General features: G+C 37.6%; 1 protein-coding gene across 1 annotated transcript in view; it reads left to right on the top strand.

The window, feature by feature from the left end:
- Faf1 (Fas associated factor 1) overlaps positions 1-17,773 on the top strand; it is a 297,788-nt gene that overhangs the window by 68,373 nt on the left and 211,642 nt on the right. The window contains exon 7 of the mRNA XM_042677919.1: positions 17,517-17,622. Within this exon, the coding sequence (XP_042533853.1) occupies positions 17,517-17,622 (106 nt within the window). The remainder of the gene's footprint in view (positions 1-17,516; positions 17,623-17,773) is intronic.

Here is a 17,773-nt window from a genome sequence, read left to right as displayed (position 1 = left end):
CAAGCATATTCATGAAATTTCAGCATGAATTTACTTTTATATAGTACACTATAGTTCATTTAATCAGATATAAAGTCTCAAGTTGCTTACCTATGAATATAGAAAACTATGGACATATTATATTTGAAAATAACAAAAACAGAAAACAACTTCCTAACTTGATTTTACTGCCACTAGGGGGTGCTTAATAATTGAGTCTTTGTATTTATACTTTCTTTTTTGGGGAAAAAAAGTATAACAGCAGTATAATCATCATATGAGCACATATAATTGAGTTCATAATGATTTTAAATTATGCTTTTCAAGCTAAGAATTTAAGTGCAAATTATATGTAATATAATTGATAACTTGATAACAATTGGAAAGCATTTAAGCCCTTTAAAGATAAATCAGATTTCACTAATTCAAATGGTAAAGCAGTACCTCTATGGCAAAACTTGAAATTAAATTATTATTTGTGGTAAAATTATGAAGGGAGAAAAAGTATCCATCCATTAGATATAGGAAAGATACAGTTCATCAGTTATATATTATCTACTAGAAAAAGACAATGTCTGTTCTCAGGAGCTTGTAATTTATTTATTGAAGATACTTAAGCTCTTTAAGAATCCATTCTTTTACAGAAAACTTCCTTTGGTACCTGTCCTTGTTACTTCTCATTTTGAAACTTGTCTCCTTTATAAACTTTTTCTCTTTATTAGCTCTTAAGTATTTGAATTCTGGTTTTTTTTTTTTTTTGAATTCTGTTTTTAGTAGAATAGAGTACATTCTCCCTGACATTCTCTTGCAGTTTCTAAAGGATTTATAGATAAATTTCTGTTTATAAACACATGATTTCTGTGAGGCTTTTCATTTGTGTGTATGGTATATAAAGTCAAATATCTAGTACTGAGTTAGTTATCTTCCTGAGAAATCAGTCCTGTTGCCTATATATTTTTTCTCTAAAATAAGTGTCAGTATAAAATGCTGAAGGATGAGCCAGGTGCCGGTGGCTCACGCCTGTAATCCTAGCTACTCAGGAGGCTGAGATCTGAGGATCACGGTTCAAAGCCAGCCTAGGCAGGAAAGTCTGTGAGACTCTTATCTCCAATAAACCACTAGAAAACTGGAAGTGGTGCTGTGGCTCAAGCAGTAGAGCGCTTGACTTGAGCTAAAGAGTGCAAGGAGAGCGTCCAAGCCCAGAGTTCAGCCCCACGACTAACCCCCCCCCCCCAAAAAAAAAAATGCTGAGGGATAGTCTAATTGGAGCGAGGGCATTGGGTTGTGCATATGTACAATTGACTTTGTTATGTATCATTTGATAGAATGTTGTTTTTTGTTTGTTTGTTTTTGTGCTGGTACTGGGACTTGAAATTGAGGCCTGGATGTTGTTCCTTAGTTTCTTTGCTCAAGGCTAGCACTGTACCACTTGAGCCACAGCTCCATCTCTGGCTTTTTGTGGTTAATTAGAGATAAGAGTCTCACAGATCTTTGCTGCCTGGGCTGACTTTGAACCACAATCCTCAGATCTCAGCTTCCTGAGTAGCTAGGATTATAGGTGTGAGCCATCAATGCCAAGCTTATTTGATAGAATATTGAAAATGAGACACAGATCACAGTAGATTTTAAGGGATAAATGAGAAATGAAGAAATAAAGCCAGATGTAGTTGCTCACACCAGTTATTCCAACTGTTTGGGAGGTGGAGATAGGAGAATTGCAACCTAGAACCCTCCTAATCACTTCCTCCAAAGAAGTAGAGAAATGCTGTCTCAAAGAACAAGCCTGGCATGATGGCCTACATCCCTGATCTCAATTACATAGAAAGTGTGGGAGGTAGGAGGATAATTGTCTGTGGCTCACCCAGACATAAAAAATTGTGGGACTCTATTTGAAAAATAACTAAACCAAAAAGGAAAGTATGTATGTTTGCCTAGCAAGCACAACCCCTGGATTCAAACCTCAGCACCCCTCCCCCTGAAAGGGAACTGTTACAACATTATTATCAGAAAATGTGACTACAAATGGAAGTAGGGTTAAGAGACTGGATTATTATTTGAAGTCCAAGGAAAAAGAGACGAGAAAATTGGAACAGATGAAGCGTAATGGGTAAGACATTCATCTTAGTCTGCTAGCGCTTCTACAGAGAATCATAAACAGGATAGCTTAAATAACAGACATTTATTTCTCCCAGCTTTGAAGACAATCTAGTGGAAGAAAGCTCTGACCCCTCCTCCCCCCCACGCTTTTTTTTGGGTCCGGTTGTGGGGCCTGGGCGCTATCCCTCAGCTCTTCAGCTCAAGGCTAGCGTGCTACCGCTTGAGCCATAGCACCACTTCCGGCTTTTTATTTTTTCTGCTTATGTGGTGCTGAGGAATTGAACCCAGGGCCTCATGCCTGCAAGGCAAGCGCTCTACCACTGAGCCACCTTCCCAGCACCCCCCCTTTTTTTTAGGGGGGGGGGGTCCGGCTGTGGGGCCTGAACTCTGGGCCTGGGCACTGTCCCTCAGCTCTTCAGCTCAAGGCTAGCGCGCTACCACTTGAGCCACAGCACCACTTCTGGCTTTTTTTTTTCTTTTTTCTTTTGTGGTGCTGAGGAATCGAACCCAGGGCCTCATGCATGCAAGGCAAGCGCTCTACCACTGAGCCACCTTCCCAGCCCCCCCTCCTTTTTTTTTTAAATACCCTCTTCCCACTCTTACCTCATTTAACCAGAATTATCTCCTGAAGACCCAGTTTTCAAATCTAGTCACATTGGTTTTGAGGCAGGAAAGGTAGAGGAATAGAAGATTGTTACAAAAGGGATAATGTTTATGAGTTTGAGATTTTATCATTTTTTAGTGATTGATGAAAAATTCTTTATTTGGATAGTAACTCTTTATTTGGATAGTACTGAAATAGAAAGTAGATGATAGTTATTAAAGAATTTGAGCTGGACACTGGCGACTCATTCCTAAAATAGTCTTTTTCTCATTTCCACCTCTTTCATCATGGACCATGATAGCCACTCTTCTGTCCTCATTATTTCAGCCAAGAAGAGTAACTAAGAATAATTGTGGTAATATTGTGTAGGATTATTCAGCGGATGTTCTGAGACTGCTTTCTAATAGGTCTTACCCTGTTTCTCCAACACCTGTCTCTGAATAAATATTAATCCTCAGAATGTGTTTTTCACTCTTTTTTATTGGATTCCTTAAAAAAAGAGAAGCCACACCTTTGAGTTATAACAGAATAATAAATATTTTTTCAAATTAGAAAAAATGTTTTAAACTGTTTAATGTCTCAAGTAATTTGTTGTAATTTCATTTAAATGTTCTTTTCTATAAATTTGTCTTCTTCTTGTTTTTGTTTGTTTGTTTTCCTTGGCACAGGAGGATTTGAAGTCTTGAGCTTGCCATGCAGGTACTCTACCACCAAAGACACACACTTTGAACTTTTTGCTTAGTTTATTCTTCAGTTAGAGGCTTATGTTTATGCTCAGGCAGGGAATCCACATACCTGAGGTATGACAGGTATGGATCACCACACCCAGCTTTTTATTGGTTGAGATGAGGGGTGTTTTGAACTTTTTTGCCTGAACTAGATTTAAATCAAAATCCTCCTGATTTCCACCTCAGTATGAGTTACTGCATTTCTGCCTTGATTACTTTTTTTTTTTTTTTGGTTGTGGTACTTGAACTCTGGGCTTGGGTGCTGTCCCTGAGCTCTTCAGCTCAAGGCTAGCACTCTACCACTTGAGCCATAGCACCACTTTAAGTTTTCTAGTGATTAATTGGATATGAGTCTCACGGACCTTCCTGCACAGGCTGTCTTTGAACCATGATCCTCAGATCTCAGTCTCCTGAGTAGCTAGGATTACAGGCATGAACCACTGGTGCCTGGCCCTTGATTACTTTTTAATGAACAATATTTGTGAAATACTAGTAATGTGGCAGAAAGGGAGTCCTTTAAGCAGTTTATAAAAGAACAGTTTTCTGAAAACTTTGTATATATAAGCAAATACTTTAAATAAATTGGCTATATTTTTCTTTAAAAATATTTACAGCTTTTTAAATTTTCACAAAGTATATTTACCTGTAAAAATATTTTAAGTCACCAGTGTTATAACAATAACAACTCATGATTTGATCTGAGACTTAATTTGTTATTTCTCAAGAATAAATTGATATCAGCATTTCAAATACATTATTGTGATTGCCATACAACTTAAATTTAATTCCAGTGAACATTATTATCAGACTTAGTGAAAGTGCATTTTGAAAGTATTGGATTGGTAAATGTATCTTAAAAAGGAACACCTTAAAAGTGTCTTAAGAATATGATATTTTCCTAAAGTTATTCATGAAAAAGAAACTTGCCCCTAATTAAAGCATCAATGGAGATCACAACACATCTAATTGGAGTGATGTACCAAACCCATTTATACAGTTTACTGCCTATTGATAGATCAGTGACTACTGAGATTTGCTTGTTAGCATCACACTTTGAAAAAGAGCCTGCAGGTATTCTGTGACTGAGAGAACTGATTGATTTAATGGACAGCTAGAAACTTGATCACTAGTTCATGGAACAATCTGTAAATATAATTTTATTTGTGTATTTTCTCTAGATGGATAGAATTATATTTAGACAATTTTGCTGTGTACTACTTGATAAATCACAATATATCACTATCACCACTAATTACCACATTTTGATTAATCTTACGTACTTTGACTAAAACACACCACTATATTGATAAACAGTAATTATAGACATAAGGCCACCTGAACTTTGAAATCATCATGAAAAATGTTATTAGGAATTAGGTGAAATGAAATGTTTGTTTATCTAGACATTTAATTGCCAGCTAAGAAAGCAATTAAAAGTAGCTATAGAGTAAGAGGCCAACCTTTGTTAAACATGGTTTTAAGATTGTTACAGAACTTGCAGTGATGATAACATGGTGTCTTGGAGGATGTTAACAACTGTAGCAGAGTGTTAATTAAGAATGATGTAATCTGCAGATCAGAATTATTAGTATCGTATGTTAGTTTAGTTGGACAGGAGTAAAACTTAGTTTTGGTTATGATAACAGCTTAGAAATATTTATAGTAGAAAGATTAACATTTTATTTCTATGCTATTCCTGAGACAATTCAAAAATCCTGAATGAAATACAATCATATGTAAACATCAAGACTCATTTACATATGTGCCAGATTTTCAAACTGATTGCTATTTGAACCTAATCTGTCATTGCTGGCTGCATTAGCTCCAACAAACATTACATTTACATATTGATTTCTTATTTTGTTTTAGTGTAAATAATCCATAATTATAGTAAATTTGGTCTTTTGTTGACAAGAGCTCATGCAACTCTGAGTTTAGAATGAATATTTAAATTGCCATGAGTTATGCTTTTTAATTTAAAATCCATTGTATCTAAAAGGATATAAAGACCAATGTAGATCACAAAATATTTAAAAGGGACAAAAAGGAAAAATTTCATGTGTTTGGAAAGATAGATGATAAAGTATTTAAAAAATTCAGCAGTATACTGAAATAAGTTATTGTTCTTGCTTCAGTATTATGCCATATTAAGACAATATAGTATTCTAGTCTATGGGAACCTAACAGTTCTATTTTATGTGAACATTTTTTGTTTAAAATTTACAGTGTATTCATTTTAATACTTTACTGTTTTTTAACTGTGCATACTACATGGGTTTAAGAAGAATTAGGGCATGGCTCAAGCGGTCTAGTGCTCGCCTAGCTTGTACAAAGCTATGGGTTCAATGCTGGGTTCAGTACCAAACACACAAAAAAGTATTATTTCACTGCTAACAATGCACAGATGTTATTGAACATGTAGTATTGTTAAAAAGGAATGTCAGCAAACCCATGGCTCCCATTTACACTAATAAAAAGCATAGTCTTTTAATTTATTTTTGGTTGATCCTGGGGCTTGAACTCAGGGCCTGAGTTTTATCTCTGAGCTTTTTTGCTCAAGGCTAGCACTCAACCATTTGAACCACAGCTCTACTTCTGGCCTCCCTTCCCCTTGTCCCTATCCCCTTATTTTTTGGTAGTTAATTGGAGATCAGAGATTCACGGATTTTCCTACCTAGACTGGCTTTGAACTGCAATCCTCCTGAGTAGCCAGGATTATAGGTAGTGCCACTAGCACCCAGCTAAAAGTGTAGTATAATTTTTCTTTTTGGTGGTTGTGGAGCTTGAACTTAGGGCCTAGGTGCTGTCCCTGAGCCTCTCTGTGCTCAAAGGTAGTGCTCTACCACTTGAGCAACAGTGCTTCTTCCAGTTTTTGAGTGGTTAATTGGAGATAAGAGTCTCATGGGGACTTTTCTCCCTGGGCTGGCTTCGAATCGCAATCCTCAGATCTCCTGACTTGTTAAATTACAGGTGTGATCACCGGTGCCCGAATGTGGTGTGATTTTCAAGTTAAATATATTGGACATACTTAATTGGAAAAATGGTAGTTATCAGATTATTCAAGCATATTTTTATTGTTCAATTTTTATAGTATTTACATATATTAAATGTACAATTCCTAAGTATCACTGCATGATACATGAACTTCCATAGCAACATTTTTTTTAATATACCATAGATTTTTAATGAGAGAGGATTCTATTTGGATGTACACATACAGGCATCTTCAAAAACAGTCAGTTTGTTTATTTATTTATTTGGTCCGGTCGTGGGGCCTGAACTCTGGGCCTGGGCGCTGGCCCTCAGGTCTTCAGCTCAAGGCTAGCATTCTACCACTTGAGCCACAGCACCACTTCTGGCTTATGTGGTGCTGAGGAATCGAACCCAGGGCCTCATGCATGCAAGGCAAAGCGCTCTACCACTGAGCCACCTTCCCAGTCTCCAAAATAGTCAGTTTAGAAGCCAGATCTAAGTTTTTACTTGAGTGTTGCAAAGAGCCCTTATATAAGTTGGCTTGGGCTGTTATAACAAAGTACAACAGATTAGTAACATATTTATTTCTCACAGTGTTGGCAGTAGGAAGAAAGCCCAAGATCATAGAGTCAGCAGATTCAGTTACTCGTTAGAGCTCTCATTTTGAATTGTCCACTTGATTGATGTATGTACATGGCAGAAAGAGAGAAAAGGCTCTAGGCTCTCTTAATCATTTTATAAGAATACTAATCCATTTTCATCACGATTAAGATGTATTGTACTCACAAACTCAACATGTTGTACATCTACTTAAAGATAATAAATTATTAAACACACACACAAACATACACACACACACACAAGAATACTAATCATGGCCTGCTGCTGGTTCATGTCTATGATCCTAGTTACTTAAGAGGCTGAGATCTGAAGATTGTGGCTCAAAGCCAGCCCACGCTGTAAAGTCCATGAGACTTTTATCTCCAATTAACCACCAAAAAAGCCGGTGGGACTGTGGTTCAAGTGATAGAGTGCTAGCCTTGAGCACAAAAGCTCAGGGACAGTGCCTAGGCCTTGATTACAACAAGTCCCAGGATCAGTGTTTGTGTGCGTGCAGCTCTGTGTGGGTGTGTGCGCGCACGCGCACACACACACACACACACACACACACACAATACTAATCATTTTAGCCAGGTGCTGGTAAAGCTCACACCTATAATCCTAGCTATTCAGGAGACTGCACACACACACACACACACACACACACACACACACACACTGCACACACACACACACACACACACACACACACACACACACACACTACTAATCATTTTAGCCAGGTGCTGGTAAAGCTCACACCTATAATCCTAGCTATTCAGGAGACTGAGATCTAAGGATTGTGATTTGAAGTCAGCCTAGGCAAACAAATCTGAGAGATGCTTATCTCCAATTAACCACAAAAAGCTGGAAGTGGAGACCTGGATCAAGTGGTAGAACACCAGTCATGAGTGAAATAGCAGAGTGAGAACATTAGGCCCTGATTTTAAGCCCCAGTACTAGCATATCATGGGACTATTAGGCTATGAGAATAGGTTGAGATACCTACTCTTACAGTCACATCTAAAACTATTTTCTAAGGACCCATATCCATAGTATGTTAGGAGTTAGGGTTTAACATGAATTCCAGGGAAGACACAACATTTAGTCAATGTCTTTCCTAGCCAATTTGCATATATATATATATGTATATATAATATATATAAATGAGTGCCTTCCACTTGGACTGTTAATGTTTTTAATAGGTAAGTTATGGTTTATGCTATCCAGATCTTCTATCACTGAAGACTTTTAGGGGGAATTGTGAATTTAAGGAATTTTTGCAGAGTGTTTCATTCAATTATTGTTGCTATTCTTGGTTCAAGATATACTACCTACTAATGTGATACATTATAAAATGGGCCTTTTGCTAGTTGGCAGGAGAGAAGCCCTTCCTCTTCTTTATTCTTTAGGAATTAATGATGGATTTCTAACTATGTAATGATCAAATGGTTGCCTTAATACCATAATGCAGCCCCAAGTTAACATTGAAAAAAATCACTGTACTTTATATATTAAAACATCCCTGACCTTTTTCCTGACATACTAAAGTGTTCTCTGAATATAAAACAAACTTGTCAAACAGTAAAGACTATTAGATATTTTCTTACTAGTGGTGTTGATTTTATCAGTGCTTGACATATGAAGGCTAATAATAAATGACTTTGTATGTTCACATGTATAAAAATACCTGCATTAGAGTTTCAGATTTATTCTTTGTTGTTGTTGGTCATGGGGTTTGAACCCAGGGTCTAGGAGCTCAAGGCTGGTGTTCTACTACTTTGAGCCACAGCTCCACTTCCCAGTTTTCTGGTGGCTAATTGGAGATAACAGGCTTACTGACTTTCCTGCCCTCGATGTCTTTGAACTGTAATCCTCAAATCTGAGTACCTAGGATTACAGGTGGAACCACCAGCACCTGGCTCATATTTATTTATTGAGGGTCCTTGTGTTAACATTTTCAGTGTATGATTTTCTTCTTACCAAATGTTGGGATATAAAATATATAAACTAATCCACTCAATTAAAATTATCTTGATATTCATTAGATGACAGGTATATTACTAATTCCCGTTTTCCAGATAAATGTTTATAGTTAAATTGGGATGTAATTTCTCTAGGCATAGATACATACTCTTTGTGAAAGAGCCTTGGAAACCCAAAACTCTGGGACAAAGAGAAGAAAGGTACTTCACTGATACTATTTCTAGAGGTGTTTCCTTTTTTTAATATGTTGCTTCTCCATTCCCTATGCCAATTTCAAAATTAAAAAACTACTTGTGAATGGCAGCAGGCAGCTGTAATTCCATCTACTCTAGAGGCAGAGGCAGGAAAACATTTGTCCTCAGCTTTTAGGGGCTAGGTTGGACAACTGTGAAACATTACATTTCTAAAATGTTTTTAAAAAGAAATTTGTTAGAGGAATTATGATATGAACTATGTGAAAATGTCCCGCCCGGCGCCTGTGGCTCACTCCTGTAATCCTGGCTACTCAGGAGGCTGAGATCTGAGGATCACAGTTCAAAACCAGCCTGGGCAGGAAAGTCCATGAGACTTTTATCTCCAATAAACCACCAGAAAACTGGAAGTGATAGAGAGCTGGCCTTGAGCTGAAGAGCTGAGGGACAGCGCCCAGGCCCAGAGTTCAAGACACACAATTGACCAAAAACAAAAAAAAGTTCAACACCTCCCCTCCCAAATGCTTAGGGTTGTTAGGTATATTGTCTCATTTTCTTTTGTGTGTTTTTTTTTTGTTTTGTGCCATTCCTGAGGCTTGAACTCAGGGTATGGGTACTGTCTCTGAGCTTTTGTGCTTCAGACCAAGCGCTCTACCCCTTGAGCTATGATTCCATGTCTTTTTTTGGTGGTTAATTGGAGAGTCTCATAGGTTTTGAAACACAATCCTCAGATCTTAGCCTCCCCCCTACTCAAGCTGGGATTACTGGTTTGAGTCACTGGAGCCCAGATATTTTGTATCCTTTTGTTGTAAAAACTAATAGCTCGGAGCTTGGGGATAAATGCATATGATTCTGCTTACATCTTCAACATTAATTTCACAGATTACATTATCAGAATTAGTTTCAGTTTGTATCTGAAGGTGGAGAAAGGACAAGTAGTTTTGATGACTTGTCTGTTTGTGGAAACAATGCTATGTCATGGCTGATAAATGCAAATATTTTAAATGAAAGAAAAGTTATAATGGATAAAAATCGTAAAAACTCAATAGAGTCCAGCATGGGCGTGCCAATGGGCCTTAACGGCCCCCTCTGGCCGTCTGCCATCACCTCTGTGCCTCCAGCTCTCCGCCTCTCCTTCCTGTGAGCACTAGAGATCATGTGGGACCCTTGTGTGAGCAGGTCAAGATCAAAACTGGTCTCCTTGGCACAGGCTGAAATTTTCTTAATAGAGACCCAGAAACTCAACAAATCAAAGAAAGGTTGGACAAATGGGATTGCATGAAGCTGCAGAGCCTGCATGGCAAAGGCCATAGCTAGCAAGATCAATAGAAAGCCCATGGATTAGGAGAAGATCTTCACTAGCCGTACAACAGACAAGGGTCTCATATTGAAAATATGCCTGGAATTCAAACAATTAAATCCCCCAGCAACAAATTCTCAAAGAAACAACTATCCAATAAATAAGTGGGCTAAAGACTTGCAGAGAAACTTCTCTGAAGAGGAAAGAAGATGGCCAATAGACACATGAAGAAATGGTCAACCTCTCTAGCCATAAAAGAAATGCAAATCAAAACAACATTGAGATCCCACCTCACCCCAGTTAGAATGGCTAGAATCAAGAACTCTAAAAACAACAGATACTGGAGGGGATGTGGACAGAAGGGAACTCTACTGCATTGTTGGTGGGAGTGTAAACTTGTTCAACCACTTTGGAAAGTAGTATGGAGGTTCCTCAAAAGATTCCACATAGGGGCTGGGATGGAAAGTAGTATGGAGGTTCCTCAAAAGATTCCACATAGGGGCTGGGAAGGTGGCTCAGTGGTAGAGTGTTTGCCTTGCATGCATGAGGCCCTGGGTTCAATTCCTCAGCACCACATAAGCAAAAAGAAAAAAACCGGAAGTGGCGCTGTGGCTCAAGTGGTAGAGCACTTGCCTTGAGCTGAAGAGCTGAGGGACAGCGCCCAGGCCCAGAGTTTAGGCCCCATGACCGGACCCAAAAAAAAAAAAAAAAGACTCCACATAGAGCTCCCCTATAACTCAGGAATCCCACTTTTGGGCATTTAACTGATCACAAACAAGACCATACTAAAGCTACCATCACAGCTATGTTTATTACAGCCTTATTTACCATAGCTAAGATATGGAGCCAACCCAGATGCCCCTCAGTAGATGAATGGATCAAGAAAATGTGGTGTGTGTGTGTGTGTGTGTGTGTCTGTGTGTGTGTGTACTGGAATTCTACGCCTCTTTCAGAAAGAACGACATTGCCCCATTTGTTAGGAAATGGAAAGTCTTGGAAAAAATGATATTAAGTGAAGTAAGCCAGGCCCAAAGAAACATAGGTCCCATGGTTTCCCTTATTTGCAATAATTAGTATATGTCTGGGACAAGTAGAAAAGGTCAAAAGCTATATACATATGACCAAATAAGATGAAGTTAAGCGAAATGAACCCCAAGGTAGGACACAATTGTATTTTTCTTGCTTGCTATTGTTTCTGATGTATTTATAAGGTACCATGTGATTTTTTTTTTTTGTTGCTTTGTATGTCCCTCCCCCACGGTATAACCCCTGTTTTCACTGTACTTGATGTTGGTATAATTTGGGAAGGGGAAGGGAAAAAACAAAATGTTTAAATAGGGATACAGGTTGACCCATTGCAACAACGAGATGTAGAAGACACTATGTTGAAAAACAAACTTTACAATTTAGGGGGGGAGGGTAAGGAATGGGGGGAGTGTAGTTGTGGAGGTTGGAGGGAAGGGATGGTAGGTGAAAAGCAAAGGAGGAAGCAGCAATGCTCGATAAGAAATGTACTCATTACCTTGCTCATGTAACTGTAACCTCTCTGTACAGTATTTTCACAATAAAAAAACAAACAGATCAAGACTGGTGTGGTGAAGCAATTGGTCAAAGAAAAAGTAATGTATGATGAAAACCAAAGATGATGAAAATTATGCTATTAAAGAAGCAGGCAGAAGTCCTTCAAGAGTCCTGGATGATGATCCCAGATTTCCAATGCAGGTTAGAAGCTGCATATACTGATCTTAAGCAGATACTAGAAAGTGAGAAAGACTTGGAAGAAGCTGAGGAATATAAAGAAGCACATTCTGAACCGGGAGCTGTTGGCTCATGCCTGTAATCCTAGCTACTCAGGGGGCTGAGAGCTGAGGATCATAGTTCAAAGCCAGTCTAAGCAGGAAAGTCCCTGAGACTCTTATCTCCAATAAACTACTAGAAGACTGGAAGTGGCACTGTAGCTCAAGTAGTAGAGCGCTCGCCTTGAGATGAAGAGCTGAGAGACAGTGCCCAGGCCCAGAGTTAAAGCCCCACGACCGAACAGCAACAACTACAAAAAAGCCCCTTCCATACTGGATTCAGTGACGTTAGAAGTCTGAAACTCATGTGTACAATATTTTTGCGTTAAATCTTGGAGTCCATTCTACATTTCTACATATTCTTAACCATTGCTTTGTGTTTTAGTTGCAAGGAGATTGATTTTATGACTCTGTTGTATCTTCGTTGCATATTTTAATGTTAGTACATGATTTCAACTAATAAAACTGATTATTTCATATTTTGCAAAATTTTTATTAACCTACCACTAACTCAGACATTTTTTGGCATAATAAAATAAAATAAGATAAAATAAAAAATCAGTAGAGTCAAGTTGAGCTCCAATGGCTGATACCTGAAATCCTAGCTATTTAGGAGGCTGAGACCTAAGGATTGCAATTTGAAGTCAGCCCTGCTAGGAAAGTCTAGGAGACAATCACCAAAAACCTGGAAGTAGAGGTATAGCTTAAGTGATAGAGCACCAGCCTTGAGCAAAAAAGAAGGCTTATGTGCAGACCCCCGCTCCCCCCACGCACACACTAAATTAGAGACAATGTAAGTTCTAGTCATGTAAATGTATTTTTTGCACTGAGTTAAAAATTCACTCTCTACCCCTTCCCCCACTCTTCCCCCCAAAATCTCCAATTATGGCCTCAGGGTCTCATATTCTTCATTGGCTTTTTCACTTAAGACTTACTCTACCACTTGAGCCATACCCTTACTTCCAGCTTTTTGCTGGTTAGTTGGAGATGTGAATGTTAAGTACTTTTCCTACCTAGGCTGGCTTTGAATCTCAATCCTTAGAGTTCAGCCTCCTGAGTAGACAAGATTATAGGTATAAGCCACTAATGCCTGGCTCAAACTATTTTTGAAGAGTTTGTATATTTACTTTTACCTTTTCCTCTCCCTCAAATTGAAGAGAAAACATACCACTTAAAACAAAAACAAAATTGTTTCATTATTTCTCACTTATCTCTTTAGGTTGACAATCTTTTTTAAACTCTGAAGATCAAAAGTTTTGTTAATGATTTCCCATCTTCAGAATAAAGAGAGACTGCTTTGAGGGTAGCTTAACTATGGTTGACTTTTCTGAGGAACCATTAGGATCAGCTATTATTGTTGATGTCTAAGTGCATGAATAAGGCTAGAGTCTGAGATGGAAGATATTGCCCTTAGTTGACACTTTCTAGGATCTGGAATATTGTAGATCTACTACCACCAAGTTGTATAAAAAACACAAACCAGGTACTGGTGGCTCATGCTTGTAATACTAGCTACTGAGGAGTCTGAGATCTAAGCCAGCCCAGACAGAAATGTCTGTGAGACTCTTATCTCCAATTACTAGCCAAAAGCTAGAAGTGGTGGTATGGCTTAAGGGGTAGAGCTCCAACTTTGGGCAGAAAAAAAAAGTGCCCTGGCCTTGAGTTCACACCCTCAAGCTCTGTACTGACACCACCAATAAAAACCAAAATAAACCCACTAACAATCTGGATCCATAGGCATAATATACAATTGGGCTTAATAAAGTTTTCACTGTGTAGCAACTTCAAAAACATGAAAAAAACTCCCAAAAAAGTACTGTAGATCATCTTACTAATTTTTTCTTGCCATTTTAAGATTTTAAAGTGTGTGTACCTTTCACAAATGTCCTATTTTCAGTAGGTTATATTAGGTCACTTTAAAACTTAATATGCAATAAAATTCTCTCATTTGAGAATATAAGTTTTGAAGATGATACCTTCATAGTTTGTGAAGAAAGAATGATTATCCTTTTTTGAATAGAAACAATTTACTGAATAGTTAAATGCCTAAAATGGGGCTGTGCTAAAAAAAAAAAAAAAAAAGAGGCACTCAATAAATGCTGTTGGAAAAAGAGTATAGGTAAACACCTAACCTCAGTGGACCATGGGTTTAATTTGGCTACGTGATGTGGTTCACATCTATATCCCAAAAGGCAGAAGGATGGTGTTTGAGGTAATCTGAGGCTCAAGCTCTTTTCTCAGTCCAAAATAAAACAAATATTACCTGCCCTCAAAGCGCTTATAGTCTTTGATTCCAAATGGGGGTGGTGATATAGGGGGAGAGGCAAAAGACCTGCTTTCATTAGTGGTAAAGTATGTGGTATAGGAATTCAGAAGAAGAGATTGATAATAAGTGTAAGTGACTGACTTGAAAAAAAGATGGTCTGAAAGCTAATTTGGTATTTGGAGATGGAGAAAGGAAAGGATGAGCACAACATGAACAAAGATTGAAGCAAGCATGGTGGGATTGATGTTTTTGGTGCTTTTGAAGACAGTCAAGTTCTACTAAATGTGGAGAATAGTGTTGAAATAAGTCTGTTAAGGGGCCTTGAGAATTTCAGAAGGCTTTATTTGATACTTTGAATATAAATTCATTTAACATGCACATGTTGAACCCAGCCCATTGCTTGAGCTTCTGTTTTTCTGCTATACTTCTGTCATGTGTTCTTTATTGCAGTTATACTGAGCTTTTAAAATGTTGCCCTGAACATGGTAATTTTTCCAGGCTTCTGCAATAACATCTCAAATGCATTTAGTGTAATTGATCTTGCCCTCATATTTGAAGCAGTTACTTCTTTTGGATTTTTGTTTGTTTGTTTTTTGTTGTCATCGGCCTGGGCCCTGTCTCTAAGCTTTTTTTGCTCAAGGATAGCACTCTACCACTTTGAGCCACAGCACCAATTCCAATTTTCTGGTGGTTAATTGGAGTCTCATGGACTTTCCCCTGATCTTCAAAACCTGATCTTCTGGTCTCAGCCTCCTGACTAGTTAGGATTACAGGAATGAGCCATTGGCACCTGGCTTTCTTTTGGATTTATCTCAGTAACAGTTTTTAAACTTATTTCTTGATTTTAAAGGACAGGAATGCCCTAGAACTCCATCTTATTCTAGTTCTTTCTGTAGGTAACCTGTATCTACTGGTGATGTTTTTTTTTGGACACAAAATCTGAATAACATTTATATACTATTGACTCTCCTGCTGGGAGCTACTCTCCTGCTGCGAGCTCTCTTAATTGACTGTTGACTTGGCATTTCTTTTTTGTATTGTAAATTTAATATATCCAAAACTCCACTTACTTTCTCTACTCAGTTTTCCTTGTTAATGAAATTCTACCTTTTATTTACTCAGGCTAGGAACCTTGGAAAGTATTTTTCTCTTACATACTAACACTAAATTGACTGTCCCTCTTTTATATTGTATTTTAAAATCGTGTTTTATTTTCTTTGTAGCACTAACTACTTTAAAATTATTCATTTACTAAGCCTTGATAATGTTAATAGAAGTTTCAGGAAAACTGGGACCATATTCTTTTTCACCAGTGTTTCCCCAGTCTTCACTAGTGTTTTAGGTAAATGCCCAATGTGTGAAAAGTGCCACCTGCTTCCCTTCCTCAAACAGTAACAACAAAATTATCTCTTTCGAGTGATAAACTCTAAGATCCTATTTACCCTTTATATTTCAATATTCACTGATATATTCCATAAACTCTTTTATCTTTTAGTCAGGGCATTGTTAAATACTAATTCGTTAATTTTCATTGCACTTCCCCCCCCCCCCCCCAACTTCTCAATAGTAGTCATTATACTTATTTATGTACTTTTCTATCTCTGAGTTACTATCTCTGAATTACACTGAGTTTTCCATGGGAAACTTAATTTTCTCAGTAATCGTAATAATGCAGAGCATTGAGTTAATGTTGACAAATAAATGTATCAAACTCCAGTGATAGATTTCTAGAAGGAACATTGCTGTGTGAGACAAAAGATTAATAAGACTCAACCTTCTGGAATTTATTATTTGATAAGTACTTGCTAAGAGCCACAGGTAAGGATACAGTGACAGATATTCTTGCATTAAGGAGCTATTTTAGTTATGATTTCCCTTGCTTTTGATTAGTAATATTTTATGATATATATGTTAGTGCTTTCAATGTATTTTTAAGTCTGTAATTTGTGAACACTCTGGAGACAATAGAAGAAACCGATAAACTACCTAATCTTAATCTTTTTGCTGCATCTATACTCTCACATGGTTACATATTGGCAGAAGAGGATTGATGAAGGTCATATCCATGTAGCACACCCAATATATGTTCCTGATGCTACAGATAGGGCAAATTTATATATACTTGAGAAAGGCATTACAAAATATTTGGATATAATCATAGTTATATTTTTTTGATAAAATGTTCCTAATTTTTAAAAGCTTTTGGTGGCCAATTGCTCATATTCTTTATTGTCTGACAAATAACTGACATTTTTGATACTTTGGCATAAGATTTTTAAAAAATTGCTATGCATCTCTTGAGTTCTATAGATTCCTGAGTCCTTATTGTTACACTAAAGTTATTTTGAAGGAATTTTGGTGTAGCAAATAAGGTTTTGGATTTTTGTTTTTTTTTTGGGTCTGGTCATGGGACCTGAACCCTGGGCCTGGGCTCTATCCCTCAGCTCAGCTCAAGGCTAGTGCTCTACCACTTGAGCCACAGCACCACTTCTGGCTTTTTTCTTGCAAATAAGGTTTTATAGATTTCTTCTAAATGTTGACTGAAACTTTTTATTTTGTGCAATGTTCATAAGTATAAGCAATACTTACACAGTTCTTTTAGGACAGCTGCTTCATTTAGAATAAAGTATATATTTTAGCAGGCATTATTTAAGTATGCATTGAAACAGGTATTTGAAATCTGATTAACTGACAGTTGATTCTTTTGGAGAAAATAACTATGTAGACAGTGATATATTGTAGAAAATGTGTACCTATGCAAAGAATTTACAATTGATGGTTTAAAACACCTTGGTAGAGAAGGAGTTAACAGGTTAGCTCCCCTTGGTTGTTCTCAGCATGCTCTCTTGCCTTTAGGAGCTGAAAGGATGATAACATTGGGCCCCCGACATGCCTGTGTGGAGGTTAGGGTACTCCTGGGGTTTTTGCAGCTAGCTGTAAAGCAAGCTAGAACTTGTTCATCTCTGAGTTCCTTGTTTTTCTTTCAACCCTTTCAGTGCCCTGCAGGAGTCATTAAATCAAAACTTCATGCTGATCATCACCCACCGAGAAGTCCAGCGGGAGTACAACCTGAACTTCTCAGGAAGCAGTACCATTCAAGAGGTGAGTTATGCCTCACAGCTAAGGAATAAAGGTAGCTCATTATAGCTAATGTTGACCCTGTTAAAGAGGGCTTATCTGTTCTAGTTGGAAACTCTCTTTATGTTTCATTATTGGGTTTTTCATTTTAATTAACTGGAGCATCAATGATTAC

Source organism: Dipodomys spectabilis, unplaced genomic scaffold (assembly GCF_019054845.1).
Source record: "Dipodomys spectabilis isolate Male_0828 unplaced genomic scaffold, ASM1905484v1 ptg000002l, whole genome shotgun sequence".
NCBI classification, from domain to species: Eukaryota; Metazoa; Chordata; class Mammalia; order Rodentia; family Heteromyidae; genus Dipodomys; species Dipodomys spectabilis.
This window is presented reverse-complemented; position numbering and strand designations above follow the sequence as displayed.